The sequence below is a fragment of the Oncorhynchus nerka genome, linkage group LG25, assembly GCF_034236695.1.
Source record: "Oncorhynchus nerka isolate Pitt River linkage group LG25, Oner_Uvic_2.0, whole genome shotgun sequence".
Taxonomy (NCBI): Eukaryota; Metazoa; Chordata; class Actinopteri; order Salmoniformes; family Salmonidae; genus Oncorhynchus; species Oncorhynchus nerka.
Window position 1 is genome coordinate 46,481,346 of NC_088420.1, and position 16,005 is coordinate 46,497,350.

At 40.4% G+C, this 16,005-nt stretch overlaps 1 protein-coding gene across 1 annotated transcript in view; it reads right to left on the reverse strand.

Moving 5' to 3' along the window:
* Window positions 1–434: 434 nt before the first annotated feature.
* The window catches only part of tspan9a (tetraspanin 9a), a 103,502-nt gene continuing 87,931 nt past the window's right edge, over window positions 435–16,005 (reverse strand). Inside the window, exons 4-7 of the mRNA XM_029634646.2 lie at window positions 9,114–9,215; window positions 8,503–8,634; window positions 4,283–4,366; window positions 435–815 (exon numbers count right to left, since the gene is read on the reverse strand). Coding sequence (XP_029490506.2) covers window positions 744–815; window positions 4,283–4,366; window positions 8,503–8,634; window positions 9,114–9,215 — 390 coding nt within the window. The 3' untranslated portion in view covers window positions 435–743. The remainder of the gene's footprint in view (window positions 816–4,282; window positions 4,367–8,502; window positions 8,635–9,113; window positions 9,216–16,005) is intronic.

Genomic DNA, 16,005 nt, shown 5'->3' on the forward strand with positions numbered 1-16,005 from the left:
TACAGAATGGTAGCTCTCCAGGACACAGGGTTGGAGTGACAACCTACAGAATGGTAGCTCTCCAGGAACAGGGTTGGAGTGACAACCTACAGAATGGTAGCTCTCCAGGAACAGGGTTGGAGTGACAACCTACAGGATGGTAGCTCTCCAGGAACAGGGTTTGAGAGTCTTGACTTAGCATATCAAACACTCCATTTCATAGGAGCATAAAGGACACATTTAGAAGAAACAAATCATACTGTATTGGGGAAAAAATGTTGTCTGACATTTTCAATGAAAAAGGGTTCCGGGGAGTAGAAAACTAGCATAGCATGTCGGAGCCTTTCATCATTTACAAGGGAAAGAGGAAGTTAACATGAACAATCAACACGACAAAATCCATGAAAACCTGGAGACTACAATCTAATCTTTCTTTTCGCCGCTTTCTTCGCCTTGCGGGGGGAGCATTAGTAAAGCCTCCCGCAAAACTATTAGTCCAAGCGCCCAAAACATTTATATTTACTTCTGAACAGGAGAGAGACGACATAAGACATCTTCCAGTCCCATTTATCTTTGGCAAATGAATGGTGGAGTGGACAGAGAAGAGGACAAGGGTGACACAGCTGCAGTCTGTACAGGGTTTCTGGGAAGAGTGGGGAGTGGGAGGCTTTGTGATACAGGAGGTATGGGGGGGGGGGGCATCCAGAGTCTATCCCATCAGGCAGTACATGGGGCTCCTTTCCCTGTGTGCTGTCTGTCCCACGCTAAGCGTCATACTTCTTCCCTGTTCTGTGGATTTGGTGGAACAGTGTCATGGAGAACGCCATTCCCAGGAGCTGCAGAGGAGGAGAGGGAGAAAAATGAATTTGGTCTTTGAAGTCTCTATAAAGATGTTTTATCATTACTGTATCAAAGTCAGAGGACACAGTGAATGGTACAGTGCAGCCAGTTCTGAGTGATGTGAGCAAACTCCTGTGTTATGTACTCTGCTACACTAGGTGAAATACATTCACTGTTAGTGCTTCTGGGCTTGTGTTGAGTTTATGACACTGAAGAAAAATCCTCCAGCAGAGTTTGAAAACAACCCACATTTTCCTATTTCCAAACCATGGATAGAGATTGGCTACCACCTCTCTCTCTCAGGCCGTCTTGAAACATCAAATATAACAACATGCCTCTGTATGTCGCTGATGAAATACCGTGAGATAAGTGAGCACATTATGTCAATGAGGTAAATTATGAAAAAAAAGTTTATTCTTTGAAGTTTTCCATTAAGGAATAGCCTGTGATACGTAGGACTACTTTCACATCAAAGTCGGGAGGCTGATCCTAAAGCCATTATCTGAAGCAGTCAGGACTGGAGTGAGTAAAACTCTTTATTACAGAACATAACTGGGTTCAAATACTATTTGAAATCTTTCAAAAACAACGTTAGCCTGCCCAGAGTGCCATATGGGCGGGGTTTGTGTTTTTTTGACTATTCTATTGGTTCCATTGTGCCAGGAAAGCTCAGTCAAGCCCAGATACATTATTATAAATTATTTCAAGTAGTATTTGAACCCAGGTCAGTTACACATGCAGACCACACTTACTGTAGCCGGAAGTTAGCTCGCTAGCTACCGTAGGAAGTATTTTGCTACTGTGATTAGCATAAGCTGCTGCTGACTTTCCCTTTCGTTCCAGACAAACTTGGGTCCATATGCTTAGGGATACCTTCTTAAACTCCTGCCAGTCCCACCTAATATCTAACACAGTGTGGTGAAAAAAGCTAACAGTTATTATACCAGGCTCTTGAGCAATGCCAAGCACACATCACAGATCAAACTCCAACCCCAACCCTGTCACACACAGACACACACCCTGTTCAGTATGTCTTCATTAGGGATGCACCTGTAGGATAGGGGGCAGCATTTGGAATTTTGGATGAAAAGCATGCCCAAATTCAACTGCCTGCTACTCATCCCCAGAATATGAGATATGCGTAGTATTAGTAGATTTGGATAGAAAACACTCTGAAGTTTCCAAAACTGTTTGAAACATGTCTGTGAGTATAACAGAACTTATGTAGCAGGCGAAACTCTGAGGACAAACTATTTATTTTTGAGGTCACTCTCTTTTCAATGCGTTTTCATTGGGAATCCAGATTTCTAAGGGACTTGCTTGCGCTGGATGTCACCAGTCTTTAGAAATTGGTTGAGGTTATTCCTTTGTGTAATGAAGAAGTACGGCCATCTTGAACGAGTGTCACTTCATGTGTACTGTTTGATAGAGGCGCATGACCAGAAAGCATGCGTCAGTTTGTTTTCTTCCTGTATTGAACACAGATCATCCCGTCTTCAATTTTATCAATTATTTACTTAAAAAAATACCTAAAGTTGTATTACAAAAGTAGTTTGAAATGTTTTGGCAAACTTTACAGGTAACTTTTGAGATATTTTGTAGTCACGTTGCGCAAGTTGGAACCGGTGTTTTTCTGGATCAAACGTGTCAAATAAATGGACATTTTGGATATATGTGCACGGAATTAATCGAACAAAAGGACCATTTGATGTTTATGGGACATATTGGAGTGTCAACAGAAGAAGCTCGTCAAAGGTAAGGCATGATTTATATTTGTATTTCTGCGTTTTGTGTCGCGCCTGCAGGGTTGAAATATGTTTTCTCTCTTCTGGTTATGGAGGTGCTATCCTCAGATAATAGCATTGTTTGCTTTCGCCGAAAAGCCTTTTTGAAATCTGACATGTTGGCTGGATTCACAACACGTGTAGCTTTCATTTGGTATCTTACATGTGTGATTTCGTGAAAGTTAGATTTTTATAGGAATTTATTTGAATTTGGCGCTCTGCATTTTCTCTGGCTTTTGGCCAAGTGGGACGCTACCGTCCCACATATCCCAGAGAGGTTTTTAACTCATGCGGACTCTCCCCAGCTTTCTCCAGCTTACTCTACAGAGCAAAGTAGAGGTCTGAAGCAAAGTCTATCTATGGTTCTAGGTTCCATATTTTGTTATTAAGCAGATAGGACAATAGTATGAATACAGAAAAGACAGGAGTTTGAGTCAAAGGGCAGTAGGCAGTGGACCGGATTCAAACCCATGCTGGCACAGGGATACACGTGTGCCAACACTAACCGCTGGACCACACTGGCCATCTCTCTGCAGACTGCCTTTTAATGAGACCCATTTCTGCTACTCTCTCAGTAATGGGCTGGGGAATGTTAGGTGGTGGGGTCAGGCCAAAGGTCAAAGGAAAAGTAAACTATGTACAGTATATTATCCTTCTGCTGCTGCAGGCTCAGCCTTCTATATATCCTCATTATTTATATCTCTCTCATTCTCTCTTCCTCTACTTCTCTCCTGCTCTCTTTCTATCCCTCTCTCAAAAACACCCTATGCAACAGGCGTGTTTGGGATTTGATCATGTGTGTGAGCAGAGAGAGTGCAGACCAGCCCTGTGGTACAGTCTAAAATCATGGTGACAACTCTACTTCTATACGTTAAAGAGCTTGGGCTCTCCTGCCTCTGACACAGAGTAGGTAGGGAAGAGCAGAGAGGCAGCTGGAGTTAGACAGGTAGGCAAGACAGGAAGCGTAGACAAGGAGGCAGACAGGTTGGGAAGACAGGTGCTTTAGGGTAGTCAGAGAGACATACCACGAGAAAAGATAGTCAGACAGGTACTTTAGGGTAGTCAGAGAGACATACCACGAGAAAAGATAGTCAGACAGGTACTTTAGGGTAGTCAGAGAGACATACCATGAGAAAAGATAGTCATACAGGTACTTTAGGGTAGACGGAGAGACATACCACGAGAAAAGATAGTCAGACAGGTACTTTAGGGTAGTCAGAGAGACATACCACGAGAAAAGATAGTCATACAGGTACTTTATGGTAGACAGAGAGTCAGACAGAAAGGACAGACAGGAGGAACATAGGGATGCAGCATGCTGATATCTCTTTATCAGGTCTTATATCACTTCCTGGTGTCTGGCTCCAGCGTTGGGCACAGAGCCAAGGTGCTTTGATTTTCTCAGACAGGACCAGGGAACACCAGACACCATCTTCGATATTTCAGTACGGCAGAATGTGTAGATACTACTACGCCCACTGAGCATGGATTTTATTACTGGCCTGTCTCTCACAGGGAGAGGGAGTGTATGGCTGTGAAGTTACACACACACACACACACACACACACACACACACACACACACACACACACACACACACACACACACACACACACACACACACACACACACACACACACACACACACACACGCTTCATGGAGAGAGCTTGCTGCTTACCTGCACTACCAAGATGCACATGCCAATGGTTCCCATGAGATGCTTATTGTCATCGAGCCACTCCTCCACCTTCTCATAGCAGCCCTAGGGGACAGAGGGACAACAATAGAAGTGTGAGCGGACACTAGCACTTGACAGAGAGAGAGAGAGAGATATAGAAGAAAGATAGAATAGGGGGTGATGGAGGAAATATGGAAGAATAGTAAGAGTCACTCGATGGAGATAAATAACATTCTGTCAAAAACAGCAATTGGAAAACACTTTGGATCGTTCAATTTTGAATATGGCAAGACATTTAATATTTCGGACGCACAAGGTTGTTGGGGAGGAAAGATAGTAAAATCACTGAAGTGGCCCTTCTGTAGCTATCATCACTGGTTCATGAATATTATTAGATGTTATCAATCACAGGTTCATTCACAGGTCACTACTACTTGAAAAAGTTTGTCATGGGCCCTCAAATCCTGAAAAGGTTCTACAGCTGTACCATTGAGAGCATCTTGACTGGCTGCATCGCTGCCTGGTATGGCAATAGCAACGCCATCGATCGCGTGGCACTACAGCGGACAGATTACTACATCACTGGGGCCGAGCTCCCTGCCATTCAGGACATCTGTATCAGGCGGTGTGGAAGGAAGGCCCGGAAAATCGTTTAAGCCATACACTCTACTAAATGTAAAACTATATAAAACTAAACATATTCACGTCACCAAATTATTGATTAAAACACACTGTTTTGCAATAACGATCTACAGTAGCCTTAACAACACTCTGTAGGGTAACACCATGGTGTAGCCGGAGGACAGTTATCTTCCGTCCTCCTCTGGATACATTCACTTCAATACAAAATCTAGGATGTTCGTGGTTCTCACCCCTTTCCATAGATTTGCATAGTAATTATCAGAACTTCTAGAGGACATCCTCCAACCTATCAAAGCTCTTGCAGCTTGAACTGACATGTTGTCCACCCAATCAAAGGATCAGAGAATGAATCTAGTACTGAAAGCAAAAGTACAGCTAGCTAGCACAGCAGTGCATAAGATTTGGTGAGTACTTGGGGTGGCAGGGTAGCCTAGTGGTTAGAGCGTTGGACTAGTAACCAAAAGGTTGCAAGTTCGAATCCCCGAGCTGACAAGGTCTGTCGTTCTGCCCCCTCACTGTTCCTAGGCCGTCATTGAAAATAAGAATTTGTTCTTAACTGACTTGCCTAGTAAAATAAAGGTTAAAAAAAAAAAGAGAGAGAAAGACAATAGTTGAACATTTTTGAGTAAATACATTTTTTCAAAAAGGAAGGAGAAGCGAGAGAGTTATATTTAATTTTTTTTTCACTTTCCCTTACTTAGCTAGCGAATGCAGCTAGCTAGTTTAGCCTACTCAAACATCCGGCTCAAACAGAGAGGGATGCTACGTTAGTTAGCTAGCTGCCTATGGCTATCCAACACTTTTACTCTGCCATGTCAAGGTAAGCTTTTGGTTGTATTAATTTCTTGCCACCAGGGCCTGCCGGTGTAACTGCTAACCTCCTTGCTGACTGTACACTGTACTGCATGATTGTTGCGGGTTTACTAACGTGTTAGTTCTAGTAGCTATGTTGACTATGACGTTATAATATGGAGACAGCGATGTAGGCTGTGTGTAGCGGTCACAGACAGCTGACATGTTGTGCATGTTGTGCACAGAAGTCCACAAGCGAAGGGTGAGGAGGAGAGCGCATAGATGCGAGATTAAATGATACAATTACCAAAGGGATCATGCTACAGTATGTGGCTGCTATGAAAGTGAATTATGTTTGCGTGTGATCAGGGGTGTATTCATTAAATCAATTCTGTTGAAAAACGTTTCTTAAAAGGAAGCAAACGGAATGAAACGGGGATAAACATACCTGAATTTGTCCAATAGAAACTCTCGTTGCAACTGTTGGACTAATGATTACACCCTAGATCATCTAGATGCAGGCAAGGGTGTGCAAGGCAGTATTGAATGTGCCAATGTCTGTCAACTTGGTTACTCAAATTTCTCTCGACCTGTGCACCTAGCGTACGTTGTAAACTTGCATTCATAAGCTAGGTTGTAGCAACCTAATGATGAGACAACTCTGTAATGAAATGCTCTATTCAAATTAAATGTATTCTTATTATGATGTATTATTATAATTAAGACATTGTGGCTGTGTTAACTAGTGAGAACCATGTGGCAGGGAAGTTAGTGACAGTTTCAGCTGTTGCAATAGATGGGTTGGCTGACAATGTCACGAAAACAATGTGCGTGCTTCCATGGGGCAGAAGTCAGCTTTTGAGGTGTTTTGACTGATTTCATGTCAATGCTAATATGGCAAAAAAATTCACTAGCTAGCGAACTGTAACGATGTATTTGAGAGACAAGTGGTCATTCTGCAAATGTATTGCCAACTAGTATCTAATAATAATAACAATTAAATAATAATAATAATACATTGTGGACATTGTTGTAAAACTACTAATAGACCTAGAACGAATAATACAACTAGAACTATTAATACAACTAATAAAACAAAATACCTATAATATATAGTATACTGTACACACATACATACACACACATTTACAAGTATCTTCACATGGTGATGTTTGCATTAGTTGAAAACACAAACCGTTTGTTCTTAACATTTGAAAAGGGGCTTTTTAATTTTTTAATTTTTATTTCACCTTTATTTAACCAGGTAGGCTAGTTGAGAACAAGTTCTCATTTACAACTGCGACCGGGCCAAGATAATGCAAAGCAGTGTGACACAGACAACAACACAGAGTTACACATGGAGTAAACAATAAACAAGCCAATAACACAAACAAGTCAATGACACAGTAGAAAAAAGAAAGTCTATATACAGTGTGTGCAAAAGGCATGAGGAGGTAGGCAATAATAGGCCATAGGAGTGAATAGTTACAATTTAGCAGATTAACACTGGAGTGATAAATGAGCTGATGATGATGTGCAAGTAGAGATACTGGTGTGTAAAAGAGCAGAAAAGTAAATAAATAAAAACAGTATGGGGATGAGGTAGATAGATTGGGTGGGCTATTTACAGATGGACTATGTACAGCTGCAGTGATCGGTTAGCTGCTCAGATAGTTGATGTTTGAAGTTGGTGAGGAAAATAAAAGTCTCCAACTTTCTATTGCAGAGATTTACATGGAACTCAAACCCATCTTTAGGCACAGGTTGCACACCTCTTATTATAGGGAATCTCCCATTCTGCAGTACAGAAATATAGGGAACATGTAGACCCTGAAGTTTTGTGCTGTAAAATCAAACTGCTGTTTTAGGTTTAGTTAATGAAAGCAAAAGTTCACACGGTGACCAAAATGCAAAGTAAGCAATGTTAGGCTACTTAAAATCAAAATGATGTTCAAAACAATAAAAGCCTTACCTCAACACACTTGCAAAGTAACTATTGTATAGTCATTTGAAATATATACTTCTTTTAGATGCACCTTTTGTCTGAGCAGAAAGAATCTGTCTTCGATTGGCACTAGAAGAGCCCATGTTTACGTCATGCCGTCCTCCGTCCTTGACTTTTCCTATATAAGTCTATTTAACTCACATATGTTGTAAAAAAAAACATATTTCGATATCACAAACGGAATGTGTTATAAGCAGATTCAAGAGGATTTCTTGTATTTATTTTTTTGGAGCGCAAAAAAATAACTTTTTCAAATCCTCCTACATAGTTACATGCAGGTAAAATGTTTTGATTTCTATATATTATCAGAAAGATCAGGTTATGAGGTTACCAAAACCCTTACCATTGCCAAATAACTCTCAAAATTAAAGAGATAAGCTCTATTTCCAAATAAAACGTTTTTCAATGATAACCACTGTTCCATGCACTCCAAACATGAGCATGTGCCACAGTAACGTAAACTATTGAAAATGCTATTGTGTTCAATTTTTTTGTTGTCATATTCTGATGTTACCCAAGACCTTCATAAACACAAAAAATATATATTTTTTCCGATACCATATATGAAATGTATTTATTACATTGTTGGGTCAAAGGGTCATTGGGTCAAAGGGCACGGCTTTTCTGGTGTTAAAATGCTCTTTGTTTTCCCATGCTTGTGACATTGATCACATTTGATTGTTTAATATATGACCTATAAGCCTTCAATTTATTCCAGAGGATCCACATCTCATGACAGTGACTACCCTGTGTCCACCTGGTGTCCAGTGTGCCCACTCACCCGTGTCCAGAACATGTTGGTGGAGTTGCGTCCGCACTCCTGGTAGTGCTCCTGGCAGCAGCGGTCGGGCACCACCTTCTCCTTGAGGGCCTCGTGCCAATCTGTGTACCCTACCACCCCACAGCACTTCCACTGCAGGACACACACACGGAGGGCGACGGCAGAAGTTAGTGCTACCTGTGCTACCCGTCCAAAGAGTCCTTAAAACAATTCTGATAAATACGTCAGTAGGTTAGTCTATTGTAATTACGTATGTACGCTCCCTGTAAGATGCTGTCCCTTAAGATGCTGTATCTTAAGATGCTGTCCCTTAAGATGCTGTCCCTTAAGATGCTGTATCTTAAGATGCTGTCCCTTAAGATGCTGTATCTTAAGGAGCCCATAGCATATTCCAAGAAACAGTATGGATGTTCCATCCCGGCTGTTCTGTTAATTCAACCATCCATGGTATTTACAGCAAAAATGCTTTCCGGCGAAGGCTTCGCTATAAATGCATTTATGCACTATCCTGAGGTGAACTTGAGTCCACATGAAAGTTATTTTGCTGTTTTACATGTGAAAGTGGATTGTTCACGAATGGTCATGATCCTAGAATGTCACATACTACATACCTCTGCTTGGATGATGTTCCATGCGTTCCTGAGGCCTACATTGTTGTCTGTGTTGTACAGAGACAAGCCATCCTTCAGGTCCTGCTTGGCATTCTCGCTGACCTGATGACAGATCACACAACACACAGACCTTGGTTAGATAGATGGCTCCAGGTGACCTAGAAATCTGTCAGACACATTGGATTATGCCGTATATCATTTGTTGAATCTGAAGGTTTGACTTTGACGTCGCTCGATTCCCTCCACTGAGCTTACATTTAAATATGCCTTTTGGCATAGCTATTGCGTTTTCCTCTCGACCGGATCTTAACAATACGATCAGTGCTCATGTCATTTCTAATGGATATAAATATTTCATCACACGTGTTAATGAGATTATTGCATACAATCTATGCTTGGCTGTTCCAGAGCAGCCGTGTATGCCTAGAGGGCTGGGAAACCACCATGGAAGATTGAAAGCGGTGTGCAGAGATGGGAGTCATTATATGGAGAAATGACACTGTGTCTGTAAGAGGAGTGCGTGCTGGTCTTACAGGACATAAAACAGGCAATTTGTTTCATATTGAAATTTTAAAGCATAAAGCAACTGTAATGTAATGTCTGTAGAAGTACAAGATGTCCCCCCATTGACACGAATGGCACAATAACCGTGGCAACGCTGTCAGTGGAAGTTACAACCCGCTGGGCACACCACGTCATTTCAACATGGAAATGTGGGTAATATTTGGTTGAGACGTTGATCAATGAGACTTGAACCTTTATTCCCCCACAACAACAACAACAAACAACACAGAAGTTTGTTGAATTCCTAATGTGTTATCTATCACTATGCTTTCAACCATCTAAAAGGACAACCAAATTCCAATGGGAAAACCATGTCTGATTTTTGATTCAGTTGTCATCTAAATGTGTTATTCCTGCGCTTTCAACCATTTAAAAGCACAACAAACAGATATTTTGTATTTCTACTTCAGTTTTCTCACTGTGCTTCATCACAACCAAATGACATGCACATTGCTGTTGATACTACATTGAAAATACATATTGCAAGTGATCGATGCTTTTGAGATTATGCACAGATTATTATAGCAAAAGATCTCCACAGACCTGCAACCTTTGAATGCTATCTTGAACATGCACTCTTTCTATGATTAGGTCTACATTAGAAAACATTTATAATTACAGTAACCTCAAAATGTGGCTTTGGATGTGTTACTCATTTTAAGGTTGAATAAATACTGTTTTATTCGTTTGTAAGAACCTAACTTTAGGCTATTTACTGTCTTACAAAAGTCATATCGAATTGTGTTTGTTTGGTTACTCAACCAAATATCAACATTTAAAATATGTTAAATATTAAATCATCACTGTATGTCTAATAAATCAATGTGCATTTATTTCTTGAAAATAACTCCAAATATAATATTATATCATTTATTTTCATGAGCCTCCTTTAGCCATTGAAATACTGATTGTGTGGGCATGTTGATACATTTATTTACATACACAGCCATAATTGGCGGATAGGATCGTCTAGAGTCTAGAGAACATGGGTAGGCAACTAGATTCAGCCACAGGCCGATTTTTATCTGAGATTATGGTTGGGGGGGCTGGAAAATTATAATAATATTTTGTAAACTGCAAATTGACAACAACTAAGCCCAAAAATATATTATATTTGAAAATAACAATCATTTCATAGCTTGACTACATTGAGACATACATTTTATTTGTGGGAATATATTTACTCAATTAAAACACATTTTTTGATTCATTCCTGTTGATTTTTTGATACAAAAATACAAAACAAATACAGCGGGAAAGAAATCACGTTTTTGACTGACACTTTAAGGGAAATGTATCTAATGCTTGGATAGTTTCATCTGAGCCACTGGCTTAATCCTATTCTTTAAATTACTACTTAGGGATTTTGGTAATTAGGCCCTTTATCGATTTCCCCAGAGTCAGAGGAACTTGTGGATATAATTTTTACGTCTCTGCATGTAGTTTGCTAACTAGCGCTAGTGTAATTGATAACTAGCATTAGCACAATGCCTGGAAGCCTATGAGTATCTGCTAACGCTAGTTAGTATTGGCTTGCGAAACTACCTCCACCTTAAAAATGGTATCCATGAGTTCATCTGACTCTGGGGAAGTAAGTAGATAAAGGGCCTCATTGCCAAAATCACAAAACGTGTTTTTTTTTGTTTAGCTAGAGACGTGAATCAAACATATAATTTGTTAATTAACTTGTCGACAAGTTAATAGGCTATTTACTGCATTTCAAAAGTGATCTAGATTTGTGTTTTGTTGTCAATGCAACAAAATATCAACATTTGAAGGAGATGTATATTTTGTTCCACTGACTTAGTTTGGCTTTAATTCCATTTTGTCTACAAATTAATAATTGATATGCTGGATTCACGTCTCAACCAAAAACCTAAGTTGAAGAATATGACTAAATCAAATCAAACTTTATTTAAAGGGCATCTGGTGATATTTAGTTGTGTTGACAACCAAACACAATTCAATATCCAGTTTGTCTACAAATGAATAACTGATATGTTGGATTCACATCTCCATCTCAGAATCCAAGTTAAAGAATAGGATTAAATCGAAACAAGTCAAACTTGATTTAGTCCTATTCTTTAACTTAGATTTTTGGTTCAGATGGTGACGTGAATCCAACATTTGAATGATTAACCTGAAGATGAAATGAGAAATGAACCAAAGGTTGAAACCCCAGGACACGTATTGTCTGTTTTTAGTTGAACCCTGGGTTGAATTGAAACAACAGCTGTTGATGACTTTGCAAATGTGATATACGCCTAAATAGTATCATTGATGATACAGTATATGACTTATAAAACATGGTTAACATTTAATTTGCTCTGTTATACCTACCCTTTGGAATGACTTCGATAGCAACAGTGAGATCTCTCAATAATCTTTCTCACGATAGCACACTGGCAGTGGCGATTTTAGCATGTAAATCTTGGTGGGGGCAAACAAACACAAACATTTCCAGGATGCATGCCAGCAAAGTCACTACACAACACAAAACTAAACAAATACCTTAATTGCACTATAACGGTGACAAAGGGTGCCCACAAACTGTTAGGGCCTACATAAAGCTGTCCCAACAGCAAAGTCCCAACACCTTACCACTGCTACACCTGGCTATCAGCGGAGCCTTGTCTGGCAGCGAAACAGTTAATTCAGCCTCATTTACTGCCTTTAAAAAAACATAGCAGATACGGCTGACTTGCTTAAACAAATGTGGTTTCTACAGACAATTGAGATGGACAAGCTATGGCATAAGGGGATGACAAGCGGATAAGGGGCAATATCGATTAAGACATTAATGAGTGAGCTAGGACGGAAAAAGTCAATATATCTATTTGTTCAGCACTTTTGAAATGTACAGCAATAGAATTCAGAACAAGGGCAGTTCTTACAGTATTCTCCCTGTACACCAAGTCAGAACTGTAGGATAAATAAAGGGGGCATATAAGCAGACAATGAAAGCTCTTACAATATTAGATGATTACAGGGTCAACTAGAGAACATTGCCAACCCCTATGCTCCGTATTTTCCGCTGGCAGCCCCACCACCACATAAAGCACTGAGCTAGGCTGAAACACCTGCATTTTGGAGCTGCCTTACTCAAGAAAACAAAAAAGAGACCAGGTTTGTATGGAGGCTTTATTTAACTCAATGATTTTAAAATTTTATTTTACCCTGTTTGCAAACTGATATGTGACACGTATTAATGCAAAATTAACACGCAAACAGGAACCCCCCCCCCCCAAAAAAATGTAGGGCTGAAAACAGGTGGGGCTCTGCCCTGAATGACGGGTCGCCACTGCACATTGGTAGTAGTCAGTGACAAATATCAAAGCTGGGCTTGGTTAAAACCCCGGATTTGAGACTAAATGGATAGCTGTAGATAAATCAACTCTGCAGCAGGAGGTGCTGCCCAGCCTGTTGTTTTTTCAGATAGTGGATACAACGTTGAAGACCTGACATTGTTTCAAAGGTATAAATTCAACATCATTTATACAAGGTTTGTCTATGTTGAAAATTGGTTACCATAATGACATAATCCTGCGGTTAACCCATAAAATAACAGTTTACGTCGATTCCTTTTTGCAAATCCAATGTATTTTCCACCTAGATTCCACGTCACAATATTGAAACAACATTGATTTGACCAATTTGTGCCCATTGGGAAGGAGATGCAGCGTGCCTGTCCTCTCTGATCTATACTCTTACATGAAACACTAACAGACTAATGTGCCTCTCCTCACTAATCTACACTCTTAGATGAAACACTAACAGACTGACTGGGGAGAAGTTGAACATTGTTATTATAGAGGGTCTTGCTGTATAGCAAGAGGGGATAATTATTATGGTTCAGGCATCAAAATACACTTCTGGCTCAACAGGAATTGAGCAGCTGGAGAATAACACTTATAATGACACTCGGGTCTTGCTGAGGACATTCAAATATCAGATTCCCCTTTTGAAAGACCAGAAGAAACCCTCTTATATTCAGTGTCACAGTGAGCGAAACACAGCAAAACTTTTGAACTTGTTTTTCTCGAGAGGTGATTCGTTATCGGTCTGGAAAAAACCCACAGAATTGCTCTACCATAAAGGGCGTAAATAAACTATTTGCTGAATTAATCATAAAAGAGTAATTTCACAAACAAATTATTCATTATTCATAACCCACTTAAATTCTCCCAAACTTTTGAAATAAAATTTGCATCATTTCAAATCATCATTTTTTTCTCCCAAAGTAGAGCAGTGTATCTGTATTGTTCCTCATCAGCGTGAAGGCATCGTCATATCTGTCAATGTGCAGGGAAATTAGATGAAAAGCACCATAATCTATCTCTGCCTCTCTCAGTCCCATCTCCATCTCTCCTCTCCTCCACGAGTCTCTCTGTCTCTCCTCATTACTCCTCCCCACAGCCACACAATCACAGGAGAGAACAGGGGACCAGTCATCTTCTGAGCCCAAAAGCCCATTGTCCTGAAATGCAACATAATGATCTAGTTTTTACCACCGCTAACGAGAGGCATAGAAATGACTATGAAACAAACGACAGGCTTGATCTCTCACTGCTTTGACCTATTTTTCTCCCTTTGCGGCAGAAATGGATACAAACAATTATTTTGTGTGAGATAGTTCTCATAACATGCTCGAATCAAGTAAATCTATGCAGACGGCAAAATTGTTCTCTGATAGCAAAACTATGCCGTTCTTAGAGAAAACTGTCACTCATCACTCATTAACTTTCCTCAGAACCTGTCAAAATGCATCAACAGAATATCTCAAGGAGATATATTGACAGAGTGTAAAATCTCTCTCATTATGGAGCACGCTGCTGGCTTCATTTGAGCTGCAGATCCACCTGCATCAGCAGAATGGGATGGGAGAGAGACGCCAGCCGTTGCCCCGATCCTGTCCACATTCTGATTGTGCCCACATTTGTCGACAGGTGTAGACAATCAAAAGACACATTGTGATCTGATTGGGATTAACTCTTCCTGACCACCTCCGGAGTTAGTCGAAGACGCATCTTGTACGGATATCCTTGAAGTGTAAACAAATCCGGATAAGGAAAGCATATGGTAAACGTTACGGTTGTATCGCTCTGACGAAAATGACACCGGCCAGTTGAATTAGATCATGGTCTTCATTAGAAACCGATGGATCAGACGCCACAATCCAACACCATGTCCAGCTCTGAATAAAACAGGGCATATAGAAACACATATATTTCTGAAGAGATATCATCCCGATTGAGAGAAAGTGTTCTACAGTTCCCATGTCCAATGCCAGCGCAAAATCGAATATTTGAAAACATTGTAGGCTACAGAAAGGCCAAGGATTGGAATAGCAGAATCTAAACTGAACTATGTATTGGGGATGCATGCAGGGACGGATTATGATGGCGTTGCAGTAGAAGAGCTCAGTGCATGGCCAGGTATAGTGTGTAGTTTCACCTGTACCTTTAGATCTAGCCAGAATGTACGGTGGGCGGGTGGTGAATAGTCTATTCCAGTTGCAAATATCAGATTTGAAAATTATACGTTGGTATTATAATTACAATCCTCAATTTTATTCTATTCTATTCTCTGAATCTTTGAGCATTTTCCAGCTATCAAAAAAGTGCAGAAGATGTGCAAACAGGCGCATAGCTTCCTGTAAGCACAAGAAAGGCCACTGTCCAATATAATGTAGGCTTCAATACGAAGGACTCTTTAGGCTACTTCTAGATTGACACTTTATTCATTTATAAAGCCATGTGCTTTACATGCTCCTTTGCAGTTTTTATCGATTGACACTTTTATTCCTGCTCATCATTTGACCATGCGTCTTGCTATAGGTTATCGTCAAGGTTCCGTTAGCAACTTATCACTCACTGATCAATGATTTGGAGGAAACTAAACCACGGTCATTCTCTCAGCATGTCACTCTTTCCCCTTTGGTACCGTTTAGGCCTGTAGCCTATTAAAGGATATTTACAGTATAAAGACAACGTCATCCATGCGTAAAGAACAACCCTGTGTCTCGACCTGTTTGAATAATGCCTTGTGCCATTCAGGAGATGCACTTTGTAGCCTACTCTGTAACTTAACCTGTTTATATTTTTACTGTGTGTATTAGGGCTCCCGGGTGGCGCTGCATCTCTAAGGCACTGCATCTCAGTGATAGAGGCGTCACTACAGACCCTGGTTCGATCCCGGGCTGTATCACAACTGGCAGTGATCTGGAGTCCCATAGGGCGGCGCACAATTGGCACAGCGTTGTCCGGGTTAGGGGAGGGTTTGGCCGTCATTGTAAAATAAGAATTTGTTCTAAACTGACTTGCCTAGT